This window comes from Aureobasidium melanogenum (assembly GCF_000721775.1).
Source record: "Aureobasidium melanogenum CBS 110374 unplaced genomic scaffold scaffold_2, whole genome shotgun sequence".
NCBI classification, from domain to species: domain Eukaryota; kingdom Fungi; phylum Ascomycota; class Dothideomycetes; order Dothideales; family Saccotheciaceae; genus Aureobasidium; species Aureobasidium melanogenum.
This window is the reverse complement of record NW_024470054.1, coordinates 788,056-800,703: the sequence shown is the minus strand read 5'-3', so window position 1 is coordinate 800,703 and position 12,648 is coordinate 788,056. Positions and strand designations below refer to the sequence as shown.

At 50.1% G+C, this 12,648-nt stretch overlaps 7 protein-coding genes across 7 annotated transcripts; 3 read left to right on the top strand and 4 right to left on the bottom strand.

Moving 5' to 3' along the window:
- Nucleotides 1–333: 333 nt before the first annotated feature.
- M437DRAFT_62701 (homoserine O-acetyltransferase) lies at nucleotides 334–1,873 on the bottom strand (the record flags this gene model as incomplete). The annotated part of the gene is made up of 2 exons (XM_041024133.1): nucleotides 334–1,814; nucleotides 1,864–1,873. 2 exons carry the CDS (start codon nucleotides 1,871–1,873, stop codon nucleotides 334–336), a joined length of 1,491 nt encoding a protein of 496 aa, XP_040883528.1.
- Nucleotides 1,874–2,675: 802 nt separating this feature from the next.
- M437DRAFT_40213 (NUDIX family hydrolase) lies at nucleotides 2,676–3,563 on the top strand (the record flags this gene model as incomplete). Its single annotated transcript, XM_041020151.1, has 2 exons — nucleotides 2,676–2,996; nucleotides 3,051–3,563. 2 exons carry the CDS (start codon nucleotides 2,676–2,678, stop codon nucleotides 3,561–3,563), a joined length of 834 nt encoding a protein of 277 aa, XP_040883527.1.
- A 397-nt stretch (nucleotides 3,564–3,960) lies between these two features.
- On the top strand, nucleotides 3,961–5,070 carry M437DRAFT_39045 (uncharacterized protein; the record flags this gene model as incomplete). Its single annotated transcript, XM_041019941.1, has 2 exons — nucleotides 3,961–4,481; nucleotides 4,536–5,070. The coding sequence occupies 2 exons, from the start codon at nucleotides 3,961–3,963 to the stop codon at nucleotides 5,068–5,070; spliced, it is 1,056 nt and encodes a 351-aa protein (XP_040883526.1).
- Nucleotides 5,071–5,418: 348 nt separating this feature from the next.
- Nucleotides 5,419–5,938, bottom strand: M437DRAFT_62698 (uncharacterized protein; the record flags this gene model as incomplete). The annotated part of the gene is made up of 2 exons (XM_041024132.1): nucleotides 5,419–5,700; nucleotides 5,813–5,938. 2 exons carry the CDS (start codon nucleotides 5,936–5,938, stop codon nucleotides 5,419–5,421), a joined length of 408 nt encoding a protein of 135 aa, XP_040883525.1.
- An 863-nt stretch (nucleotides 5,939–6,801) lies between these two features.
- M437DRAFT_80990 (uncharacterized protein) lies at nucleotides 6,802–7,964 on the bottom strand (the record flags this gene model as incomplete). The annotated part of the gene is made up of 2 exons (XM_041027464.1): nucleotides 6,802–7,576; nucleotides 7,630–7,964. The coding sequence occupies 2 exons, from the start codon at nucleotides 7,962–7,964 to the stop codon at nucleotides 6,802–6,804; spliced, it is 1,110 nt and encodes a 369-aa protein (XP_040883524.1).
- Nucleotides 7,965–8,421: 457 nt separating this feature from the next.
- On the bottom strand, nucleotides 8,422–10,201 carry M437DRAFT_40022 (uncharacterized protein; the record flags this gene model as incomplete). Its single annotated transcript, XM_041020119.1, has 5 exons — nucleotides 8,422–8,783; nucleotides 9,009–9,477; nucleotides 9,530–9,646; nucleotides 9,707–10,030; nucleotides 10,091–10,201. 5 exons carry the CDS (start codon nucleotides 10,199–10,201, stop codon nucleotides 8,422–8,424), a joined length of 1,383 nt encoding a protein of 460 aa, XP_040883523.1.
- Nucleotides 10,202–10,728: 527 nt separating this feature from the next.
- On the top strand, nucleotides 10,729–12,537 carry M437DRAFT_39735 (uncharacterized protein; the record flags this gene model as incomplete). The annotated part of the gene is made up of 1 exon (XM_041020070.1): nucleotides 10,729–12,537. The coding sequence occupies one exon, from the start codon at nucleotides 10,729–10,731 to the stop codon at nucleotides 12,535–12,537; it is 1,809 nt and encodes a 602-aa protein (XP_040883522.1).
- Between the last annotated feature and the right edge of the window lie 111 nt (nucleotides 12,538–12,648).

Sequence of the window (12,648 nt, the reverse complement as noted above, 5' to 3'; positions counted from 1 at the left end):
GTAAATGTTCAATCTTCCTCTCACGATGCGAGTCTTCTTGATCATGTCATGTAAACATCATGTGGGATCTTCAAATTAGATCGAAAGTCGAGACTTTCAAAGGCGCAACAGCACTGGAGTAGACACAAAATCACTATATTTCTGTGGAACAAGTAAAAGAACCAGGTGAGAAGAAACCCCGATGATTCGAGGTAATGATGTTTTTCTATGCCATTAAAATCTCCGCGCTGTCCAAACTCATGTTGAAATATTTGTTGGTCGTGAAAAAGGTCGTCTAGATACATAAACAAGGTTGAAAATAAGATATCGTGGCTTTCTGTTCCTCCCCTCGTTCTACCAAGCGGTGATATCACCAACTTCGGCCTCTCCAAAGGTCGATGTCTTTACTGCTTGGTCGCCCTCAACGCCGTCGGTATTGCTAAAGTCTACAGGCTCTCTGGCCATCATATCCGGCAACACTTCATGCAAGAAGTCCAGCACGAAACGATTGACCTGTTCAAATTCAAGCAGGAAAGCGTCATGGCCTTCAGGACTATCGATGTTCTTAAGCACTGCGTTTGGAATTGCAGCAGCGAGTTCTTTTTGCTCTGCGTAGGTGAAGAGGCCATCGGATTGGATACCGAGAACTAGTGTTGGTTGTTCGATTAAAGCGAGGGCATCGGCAACTGGAGTGGTGGTTTGGGAGTCGGCGGGCAGGCGGCCGCGGGATACATCGTGGGTGTCTAGTTTGCGGGTAATGGCAATGTAGCAGTTTGCGTCGAAGCGCTTGATGAATTTTTCGCCTTGGTAGCGTAGGTAGGATTGGGCGGAGAAGTAGGTGGGTGTGCGCTTTAGTCTGAGGTTGGGAGGAGCGGCGTTGGTGGGTAGAGGTGTGGTGCCGTGGAATTGAGGGTCCATGATTGTTTGGGGAGGGGTGTTGGTTGGAAGTAGGGACTCGGTTGAGGTAGATAGGTCGGCGGAGCTGTTGACACGGCTGTAGCGAGGAGAGCCAGCGTGTTTGTGGCCTTCGTTGTGGATGGCGAAGTGGTCGCTTGAAGGAGTGGAGGGTCTGAAGGAGCCATTGATGTTCTGTTTACGCGAAGGGTCGGGTGTGTTGCGGCCGAATCTGGACTCGAAGGAATCGCGACTGCGGTAGGTCAAGAGAGCTGACATGCGCGCGGCTGCGAGACCAGTCGATGGAGGGTCTTCGAAGGTGTAGTAACCGTCGTCATACTTTGGGTCGCTGTAGATGCTCTGTCTTTGGGCCTCTCCCCAGCTGATACCCCAAGCACTGTATTGAGCCGACGTCGCAATGGGCACGATGCAGCGTACGTAGTCCTTGCCAAAGTAGGCGAACTCAAGGACGAGCATACCACCCATGGAGCCACCAATAACAGCAGCAATCTGCTTGACACCCAGATCGTCCAGCACGAGCTTGAAGATGTTGACATCGTCTCTGACAGTGGTCAAGGGGAACTCAGGACCGTAATGCTCGTTCTGTGTGTTTCCATCCTTGCTCGTGACTGGACTCGCACTTCCGTAAGGGCTGCCGAGACTGTTCAGACAGACGACGAAGAAACGCGACATGTCGAATGCCTTGCCAGGCCCTCCAAGCAGAGGACCCCACCAGTCGCCAACATCAGCACTACCGGTCAAGGCATGGCAGATGACCATGGCATTGTCGCCTGCAGGCGACAGAGTGCCATATGTCTTGTATGCTACCGGTACATTGTACAGGACACCACCGCTCTCAAGGCTGAACTCTGGGATAACGGCGATATGTTGTTCGGGGATGAGCTTGGAGTATGGATTCTCTGGTTGTGAAGTCACTCGTTCTGTGTTTGTATTAGTCAATGGAAGTGCCATTGTCATCTGGGGGCATACCGTATTTCATGGTGGCTGTGGATTAAAGACGGAAAGATAGTTGGAAAACAAGAAGAAGCTCTGGTATGAATTATTAGCCATTATTGTTTCGACTCAGTGACAATATGAGTCTAACCCACCTGCCCTTTTTTCTGCCCGCAATCGCCTATCGCTCGTCATTGGACAAAGACCGACCTCGGTCGCTGACCTCAAAGCGCTGCATCGTCCACCCCACTTTCCGCCCCACAATCTTAGGGTTTGACAGACCATCTGGCTGACGGTAACACCCTGTCACTGAACAATTTTCCTAGCAAATATATCTTCACACCAACTGCAGTGAGTCAATCATGGATATAAGGCTACAGACGGTTGTTTACAAGCATCAGCAGTATACTTTGTGCATCTTGTGACTGTCCATTGACAGTAGAGGCATAATAGAAGTTCATAATAACTTCTGGTTGTCTTTGGCATTGGAACCGAGACTCCTCAGCACAAAGGCAGACGTCTGACGACAACCCACTACATAATGATCCTAGATATAAAACTATGTGACTTGACGAGCACCCCGCTGATGCTCAGGATGTATTGGTTTATGGATACGTGTTATGTTTAGTTTATGGAGTATGCTCGTGTGATTGTGATAGAAGTAGAGCTTCACTTGAAGCGCTACGTCATCGATATACAGATCAACTCGATTCAACTTCGAGCACAATTCTTCTGTACTTTCACATCGAAGATACATGCTCTCAAAATCAAGACTTACGACATTCCATCACAACACCACTCGACAACTTGGCAGAACGGTCCTGAAACACAACCTCAGCGCCAGAATCATGAGCACATTCACACTGCCAGGCTCCTCGCCAGAGTGCCCAGTCCACTTGACGAACGATCTCACAAAAGAACAACTTCTATCATTTCCAGCCTTCAAGAACTGGTCTGAGACGCTCCAACACTCGCTTAAGCAACAGGAATCAAAATCACACACCTTCCATGAGGCACCTTACAAGCTCAGACGCATCGACATTCAAAGTGTGGACTTCTTCGGCGGTGAACGCATTGGTTTCATCAAGTTCAAGGCAGAGGTCTCGAACGACAATGGAGAAAAGTTCCCTGGCTCTGTGTTCTTGAGAGGAGGTAGTGTTGCAATGCTGGTAAGTTGCACAGCATGAGCTATGAATGCACATCATTTATTAACAGATCCACAGCTTATTCTACAACCTGATGATGTCGAGGAAGGCTCCGAGAAAGACAAGCATGTCATTCTGACCGTGCAGCCCCGCATACCAGCCGGATCTCTCTGTTTCTCAGAGCTCCCTGCAGGTATGCTCGACGACGCGGGTACTTTTTCAGGTGGTGCTGCGAAAGAAATCGAAGAAGAGACTGGCCTCAAGATCAAAGAAGATGAACTCATCGATCTGACAAAGCTCACCTTCGGCTCAGATGAGCAGACTCAAGATGGAGAGAAGCTGCAAAAGGCAATGTATCCTAGTGCAGGCGGATGCGATGAGTTTGTGCCCATATTCTTGCACCAGCAGCGCATCCCACGCAAACAACTCAAGGATTGGCAGGGCAAGTTGACGGGACTACGTGATCATGGCGAGAAGATCACTCTCAAAGTGGTGAGACTGGAGGAGCTGTTCCGTGAAGGAGGCAGAGATAGCAAGGCGTTGGCTGCTTGGTCAATGTACGAAGGTCTGAGACGTGAGAACAAGTTGTGATGAGAAGGACAAGTCGAATTACTGATTGCGATAATCATGATGATCAGCCTGCCGAGATGAGCCATCACATAGGAAGTGCACTATCAATGCTTCAAGCCTCAAAGCAAGGCAGAACAAATTGAACTCTGCATTCGATCTCTGGCATTTCACAGCGAATGGCAGCCTAGTAATGCCGAGAACGACGACGACCTGATGTTGTCGAGAGTGACCGGATTAGGCAGATAATGACAGAGCGTGGACTTATCAGCTGCTCGTGTTATCGCCGTGTTGCCCCGCTCAGCTGGTACAACCCTGATGATTCACCCACCGCTTTGTCTTGCATCTTCAACTCTACCGCCATTTGTTTCCCTCCTGCACCTCGACCTCTTCCACCACTGAACCACAACAAGCTCAAATCATGTACAAATACATCCATACCGCTCTCGACTCAATACGCGACTACGCCAAACCTTCGACCACGTCCAACTTCCGCGAGACTGGAAAGCTCACTCCCGACGAGTTTGTCCTGGCTGGAGACTTTCTCACAACAAAGTTCACCTCGTGGTCGTGGTCTGGAGCTGCCACTCCCGCTCAGCGTGTCTCGTATCTGCCTGAAGACAAGCAATACCTTGTCACTCGTGGCGTTGCCTGCAAGAGACGCCTCAACGACAACTTCGCTGGTAGGGAGGGTCTCGATGACTTGGTCAAGGAGGGTGACGCTTTCAACCCGACCGGAGATGATGACGATGGCTGGCTGAGGACCGGCGGTGACATCCATAAGCCCGAGTCCCGCCCTGGCGATATCCGCACCGTTGACGACGACGGCCACGTCGAACAAGACAGTGGTGACTACGAAGAGGATGTTCCCGACATTGAGGATGAGGAGGACGATCCCGATGCCATCATCCGTGATCCTAGAGCCCAAGATGGGTCGAACGAGTGAGCAGTCATCTTGCCTTGCCAACAGCTCACAAGACTAATTCCCTGATTTAGCACCCTCCGCAACTACACCATCTACATCACCTACTCAACATACTACATGACACCACGACTCTATCTTTCAGGCTACTCATCTTCGAATGAGCCCCTCCCACCCATGGCCATGATGGAAGACATTGTCGGCGACTACAAGGACAAGACTGTTACCCTCGAGGACTTCAACTTTGTCTCTCCACCCATCAAGACCGCCTCCATCCATCCATGCCGCCATGCCAGTGTCATGAAGATTTTGCTCGACCGCGCAGACGCCGCTCTGAAACTGCGTATCCAGAAGATGAAGAACGGCCAAGAAGTCTCCAGCCAAGGCATGGAGGGCTTGGTCGATCAGACCAGTGGACTCAAATTGGACGAGCAAAACACCGATGCCAAGAAATCCGACGACAAGAAGAATGATGAGTGGGAGGTCTTGACTGATGATGGCAAGGACGACGAGGTCGCCATCCGCGTCGACCAATATCTCATCGTTTTCCTCAAGTTCATGGCTAGTGTCACTCCTGGTATTGACCACGACAACACCATGGCCATGTAGAACGATTGAGAAGTTTTCTTTGCTGGTTTCTGACAGACATTCACTTCAGGTGTTTTTGGTGTTTCATAAGAGAGATGGGCTCGAGATTAGGCGGGCGTTAGGGGATTCACGAGATTACGGCATTTCCATTCACCACTCCAACAAGAAACACAATCCATATAATATAATTAGCAAAGCAGAGATTGCAACTTTCTATAACAAATTTCAAGATACCCAAGTTTTGTCACATTCTGCTCTGTCTTGCTTTCCTCAATCTATCTATCGTGTAGAGCCGTTAGTCGTTACCCATAACCATACCCTTCGGGTCCACAACAAAAAAAGTCACCAACACCACTAAGCCAAGATTTCTCAAAACTGCCACCGTCTATTCCTGACCGGCCTCAACACCTCTACACCCTCATTCCCTTCTCCCTCTATCTCTCTGCTTCCACCAAACAAAACAGCCACAAACCCTCTCCTTTTCTCACCGATGACACTGTTGAGCTTTCTGCGCACAGCCATGGTGCGTTCGTCTAACATGCCTTGAAAGCCCGTTTCTTTATCTTCATCGCTGGCGTGTTGGTGGGAATAAGGTATCTGAGAGTGGTAGGATGGTGTGGGGTGTTGGTCTATTGCGGTGTGGATGTCTTTCTGTTTGATAGGAAGGTTACTATGGAAGAGGCAGGAAAGGGGGTATGTGAAGAGAAGAAAAGGAAGAGGAAGAGAGAGAAGGAGGGAAAGGTGAGGTGAAGAAGCAACATACCTCGGAAAGACCTCTTTGCCATGATTCCTCTACTTCTGCAAAGGTTGTGGGAGCTGCAGAGGTAGAGATGGCGAGGAAAGAGAGCAAGAAGGTGAGAAAGATGAGGAGGTGAGATGAATGTGCCATCCTCTTTGCTTGTCGGTGATCAAAAGAAGATATCAAAGCAAAGCAGAGTAGGATAAAGCTTCAACAATGATTTATGTTTTATGTTTGATAAAAACAACCTCAGGCAAGACTCAAGAGTTGTTGGAGAACGAAAAGCAAACCACTGACCGTCCCGAGCAAGAAAAGAGAAGGAAAGTGTATGCTGACCACCTACCGTATATCTATCATATCATCCCTTATCTCGATCATGACAGTGTCTCATACATGGCACAAGCTACATACCTGTCTAGCCTTTCTTGCACCCCTTCTGGAAACCAGTGCATGAAAACTCGAGTCCTGACTTACCAAGAACACGGCTCGTGAAGCACAGAGTCAAGCAAAAAAGGTCGCGACCATCGGAGAATTAGGCCTTTCCCGTCGTCAAAGTGACAGGTGGCGTTACCTTACTCAGGAATGTCAAGCGCCTCACGCGTACAAGCAAAAGCGTTGGCCGCGCGGAAAAAGACACAAGATAGGGAGAAAGCTTGAGTAGAAGCCTGAAAAGCAAGGGATGGAATGAATGAACAAGGAGGGCAGGCCGATAAGACCCGAAACAGATTTCTTGCATTCCTCACACAAAAGGGTCCAGAAGAAAACCCTGTTCTTCTATCTTTCGCATTGCTGCCTGCGATAGTCCTTTGGCGTGCGTCAAGTGGCTTTATAGGGGGTATCAAGCGATTAAGCCAACAAGAAAAAAAGAAAAAGAAAACGCCGTTTCCCAGCCATGTCTTTCTCTTTCTATGCAACCCATCTAGTAGATATCGCAATGCAAGAATCTGATAAGAATGATAAAGACATATAAATCAGAACATGGAGCCAGCCATAATTCAGAAGAGGGAGTCGTCCTAACGCCTCCATCCACCCACCATCGAGCCAAGGGGTGCACCGAAATTTGAACTCGGCTTTGTGCGCAGACGGATACCTTCGTCGAGAGTGTTTTTGTCCTTGCTTTCTGCACCAGACGATTCGGTCTTCTCCAGGGGGTCGCTGCTCGCTGAGTCGACTTTTTCGTTGAGAGCAGGGGAGGCCTCAGAAGGCTCATCAAGAACCAGATTCGTGCTTTGTAAAACTATTGGTTGGTTCTCTTCGGGATGCTCAGAAATGTCTTTTAGTTTTGCACTCAGCATGTCCACGGTGAAGTTCTCGGCGCCTGGATTGCAGGGTAGTGAGGGCATGTGCAAGGGACCCTTTAAGGATTCATCGGCACCATCGTCTTGTGACATGACCTCATTCATAAGAGTGTTTGTGCGAGTTGGCGTATCGGTGACTTTGTCGGAACGTGTACTCAAAGCAGGGCTGAATTCACCAGGATGAGGAGCCTTGAGAGGAGTATGGCCGGCATGTCTTACGTTGGCTGGCGGTGGAGGGCTGAGGATATTACGAGTCGCTGGTGGAGAAGCAGGCAGGTCTCCATGTAGAACTTCGGTCAAGGGGGCATCGCTGTCAAATACAGAGGCGTCTGCCAACGTGGGTATATCGATGTGTACTGGGGCAGCGTCCCTCTTTACACGAGGCACCTCCGGAGACAAGCGAGAAGGGTCGACCTCGGCTATACTAGGGAGTTGAGATGAAGCAGGCTTGACGCCGTTCTGAGGAGAGATGGCAGGACTGCGTGCTGGACTGTGGACACGGGTCAGCTACGGTTCTCGATGTTGTGTTGGTGTAGCATTTACCTTTGACCATTGGGAGATTTGAGCAGGGATTCAAGAGCGCTAACCCGACGCTGCATTCTGTCCCGCTCCATTTGCCAGCTCTCTCGCTCGGCGACGAAAGCTTGATGTTGCAGACGCAGTGCTTCCTGCAGCTTGTCGAGCTGGGCCTGCATGTCATTCTCGGTAGGAGAGGTACCCAGAAAGTATGGCGACGAGACTTGAGACAAAGACTGCATGGCCATTGGATTGAACGAGGGAGCCCAGAGTGAGTCGTTAGAGGTGACCTGGAAAGCCAGAGGCGGCGATTTGGGCGGAGCCTGTTTGGTCGGTGGTGCGTCGAGAAGCACAGAGTCCATTTTTTCTGGTACCTGAGAGGATCCTACCCGACGTTATGGTTGAGGCTCGTGGACGGAGGTGGGAATTTGAGAAAGTCGCCGGCTAGTGAATTGCAGAGGATGCAGAAGAAGAGAAGTGAATCAGATTGCGAACGTCGGACGACGTCGGGTACATTGGCAGGCGAGGATCGTTTCCTCGTCAAGAGAGATGAGCGAATCTCTGTCGTTTGTTTCAGAGAGGCCAGAGGTCGCCCTCCGCCCACCAACAAGAGCGACGCCCATGACGACGGAGGCACCATCCCCGCCATTTCCCGCGCTTGAGGAACCCAATTCAGCCACCAGTCCCTGCAGATCATCACCGACACTGCACTGTCCACACTGGCACTGCAGCAGCCAAGCCTCTTCTACACATTCTGCGTTTGTGGTTCCTGCTTCTCTAACCTACTCTACTGTACACGTCTGCATCTCCTGTACAACCTTAATCAAGCTTGACATAGTTGGCAGGGAAGCTTCCTAGCTCTCCATTAAGTTCTCCCTCCCACCAATCATCCGTCGATCCTGTCTTCTTCACCACTTTGATTCTGTCGCCTTCACGGAACGAAAGGTCCCCTGAACCTTGACCAGCAAAGTCATACATGGCTGTGACGAACTCGCCCTGGAACGATTGAGCTCTCTTCTTGGGCGGAGGTGGTGGAGGCTTCTTCTTGCCCGACACACTGAATGTTCCGGAAGACGTAGAAGCCTTGCTCTCTCTACTGAAGTAGTCTGACCCCTGATTCTGATGCGATACAGAAGACGGCGTCAAGAAAGGCGTCGATGACGTGCTAGGTGTACTTGAGGCTGAATACATAGGCCGCGCTGCTCCGCCAGTGCCGTATCCATCTGGCGTAATCATTGGAGAAGGCTTGGAGCTAGAAGGAATTCTTGGTTTGCTACCCATGTCAATGTTAGGAGCCGCTCCAGGTCGAGGTGGTTTCACTGGAGGTGCCTCTTCGTCCTCATAATGAGTATTGGGTGTAGCTGTGTCCTCGAAGTGTGAGTGCAGTCTGGTACTAGAAGCTATACGACCAGGTCTAGGAGGCTTGACTGGTGCTGGCTCATCATCAATGTCGACCGCTCCGGTGCGTGATTGTCCTCCAACCACACTGGGCTTAGGCAATGAACCTGAACTGCTCGTTCTACGAGCAAAGTGATTGCGCAGACCAAGTCCGGTAACAGTGCCTTGCTGTTTGTCTGGGAGACTCATAGGTTGGTGTATGGCTTTGCCAGCCGAGATAGTCTTGATGTTACGCTCAATTCCCTCCCTCAGCGGGGTAAACTCGGTCTCAAATGTAGAGATAACCTGCTCCAGAGCTGGAGCGGGCGAAGGCAGTCCATGTGTCTGACAATACTCGTGGAGCTGAGTATACATTTGTCCCACCAGCTGGTACTGAATCATGATCTGTATAGCAAGGAGATGTGGGAGAAGGTTTGATAAGCCGTCCAAGATAGGAGGTAACACCTTTTTGAGCTGCTCATCGGCAGCTTGATAGTCCTAAAGTACTGTGAGCCATGTCCTGAACACACATAACTGAACCATCACTTACGGCACTTGTGCGAGCAAGATCGGCCTCATGCTTCATCAAAGCGTTCTCCTCTCTAGCAGATCTTGTTTCCTTGCGTCGAGCGCTGTCTACACGTGAGTTGTAACGCTCATAGTCGAGCTAAAAGACAAGGTCAGTGTGTGTGTCAACTCATGACTACCGATGATGGGTTTGACTGACTTTCAAATCTTCTCTTCGTTTGATTGATCTCTTGAGCATCTTGAGAGAGTCTTTGGCATCCATGGCAGGTCTGAGAAGTCTGGGTTCGATTGAATTAACCTCAGTGCTCAGATCTTTTTGAAGATGTGCGTAGATTGTCTGCAAATCTCCAGCCTTCTCTAAGTACTTTCGCGGTGTTGGAGCTGCTTTCTGCTGTGTAGGATTGTTCGGATCATCTTCGACCTCGATGGGTTTGTACAATAAGTGCAATGTCTCTGCGACATAGAGTTGTGTCTTCAAAGTCTCGTCTAAACCATCCCTCCATGATTTTGTTGCATCGATGAACTATAAATAGTGCTGGTCAATACCCATGAAATCTTCTGAAGCAAAGAGGTTCCTCCTTACACTACCAAGGGCCTGGTCCGCAGTGTTGAATTCACTTAGAATGCCTCCGACATCTGATCTGTCGGCAGATCGCTTCATCAATTTCCCGAACTTACGCTGCACGTTCTGCATCTTGACGGTCGAGAAGAGGAGAGATATTAAAGCAAGAAGCAGAACGAGTGAAGAGCGCACAATCAAGTCAAAGGATTCCGAGACTGGTCGGTGTTGTTGAGACTACGTGTATTGCAAGCGGGGCCAAGCCTTCGGCCTGGCAGAACCTGGAAGCGGGTGACAAACAGGCATTGTCCGCTAGTCATATGCATTATGCCATAATGTTAAACTGTAGTAGATTACGCGGTGCCAAGTTGGTCTTCAAGACGGATACGATTATCTACAGTTTCTCTTTGATGAAGTTATGAAACCACGCTCCGCAATGTTCATCAACTGTCACAAGCGGAGCAGACACGAGATGACGCGTGCGTGACGCGCCAAGAACAGCACTTCACTGCGGGAGGCCGCCATCGTAGTTGCCGTAATGGTCGACTGCCTGCTCTAGACATTTGCTTGTTGCATCGACGCCTCTTGAGTCCGAACTGCTCACTGTCTTTTCACGCAATGACGGCTTTGACGATCGCACATTCAAATCACCACCGAGGATCATGACGGCAGCAGTCCTGCGTAGTTCGCCAAACCTCGCGGTTCCTCAAACCCAGAACACTGCTCCAGTCCACGAGTTCAACTGCCTATACACACACGACCTAAGGCGAAAGCAAAAGAGATGGCAAGATGGCTTCCTACGCTACCACACCTTCAACAAGCGTGTCATGGTCTACGATGTTCCTAGAAATTTCCTCGGCGACCTTCACTGGACCAGCGGCGATGACCTTCAAGAGGGTGACGAGATGACCCTCGAGAAGGGTGGTATCATGGTCCAAGTCTCTGAAAGAGTAGGCACTATACAGACAGATCTCTCGGACCTGCTACAGCGAAAGGACAAGACCCCGGCTAAAAACCCTGCCTCGTCAAGAACATTGCCGCGCCATGGACCACCATATGCTGCTGCTCCATCTATTACACCTAGAACTCCTCATGCTGTCTCGACCACACCTATGAAACACAAGTCTCTTAATGCTTTACTCGGAAGGTCAAGACGACCCATAGGAAAGGCATCTCTCCCGACAGAATCTCCCTACGAAGCAAGAATCAGAGATCTGCAGGCTGCTGAAGCCCAGGACCCGAGAGAGCGTAAACGACAGAGGCTTGATTCTCCAGCTCAGACAACGCCTATGGCAGCGAAGTGTCGTAATGAACCGTCAGCTCATCAGCAAGCGAACCCTGGTTCTCGTCCGAAGCCTGGATGCGAAGTCATTGATCTCTCTTCCGACACTGAGGATATCTCTGCAGCGCAAGCCGCAAGCCGTGCTATTGACGCTGAGCTGTTGGCGACATCTTCTCCCGCTCGTTTGTTCGAAAGCCCAGCTCCTCGACAAACTACTTCCAACCATTTTCGTCCCATCGATAGGCGACCTACAGCAGCGAAGCCATCCTCCATTGAGTCTCCTTCGGCCAGAGTGTCAGATCGACCAAGGCATGCCGATCTTCCTACATCTAATACTGCTCGACCCAGAAAGGAAACTAGTGTTCCACGAGAGGCAACAAAGGAGAGCACCCAAGTGGTAGCTGATGAGCCTCCAAGGAGTGAACTTCTTGCAGCCGGGTCTGATTCTCAGATGCGAGGAAAGTCATTGAAGCTTGTTGGTGGGGCTCCTAGAAAAATGCTACTTTTTCAGTCACAGACTTCACGCCCATCAAACTCCGAGACTGTAACTGAAAGTGCCTCGCGCGGCAAAGCTCAGAGATCAAGACAAGAGAGCGATGTTGTTCCAGCTAAGGAGCAGGCGAGAATGGACGTCAATCTCACAGCAAAACAACCAGCAGTTGAGCAAAATCCCGAGGACTCAGTCTTTCAGCGACGCATGCAAGAAAGACTCGCAAGGATCGAGAAGAAACAGAAGAAACCGGTGTTGCAAAGGAGTTCCTCAGACGTGACCGAGCAACGTCCTGTTGTTGAGAAGGCTGCGAACAGTAATACTGGTTTACGTAAAACTACTTCTGCTGTCATGTCTCGACTTGACTCACCCGAGGATCCCTCATTGGCCGACTTTCAATTCGCGGATATTACTCCTCTTGACTTCGACGACCCTATCGTTGACGACTCGATCGCCCAACCGCCTACACGACCAGGCAAGGGACCAGTCGAGAAACTTGCAAGACCAACTGCTAGGGCAACCAGTACGACTACAGCAAGATCATTCAAGCCTCTGACTGTCAAAGCAGCTCCTGTGATATCCACGAAAACGGCTCAAATTGTAGCCACAGAACAGAAAAAGAACGAAGACATTGGACCATGGAGTAAAGAGGCATTCGACCTGATGGACTGGAGGCCACCAAGCATGCATGCAGGCTGATACCACCTAGACATAACGAGTTTTGAAGGGGCATGGAAGACTGTGTTGATATTATGATTTCGATGTGGCGCCAAGGGAGGTATGGTGTACTTTCTTTCTTTCTCTTCTTCT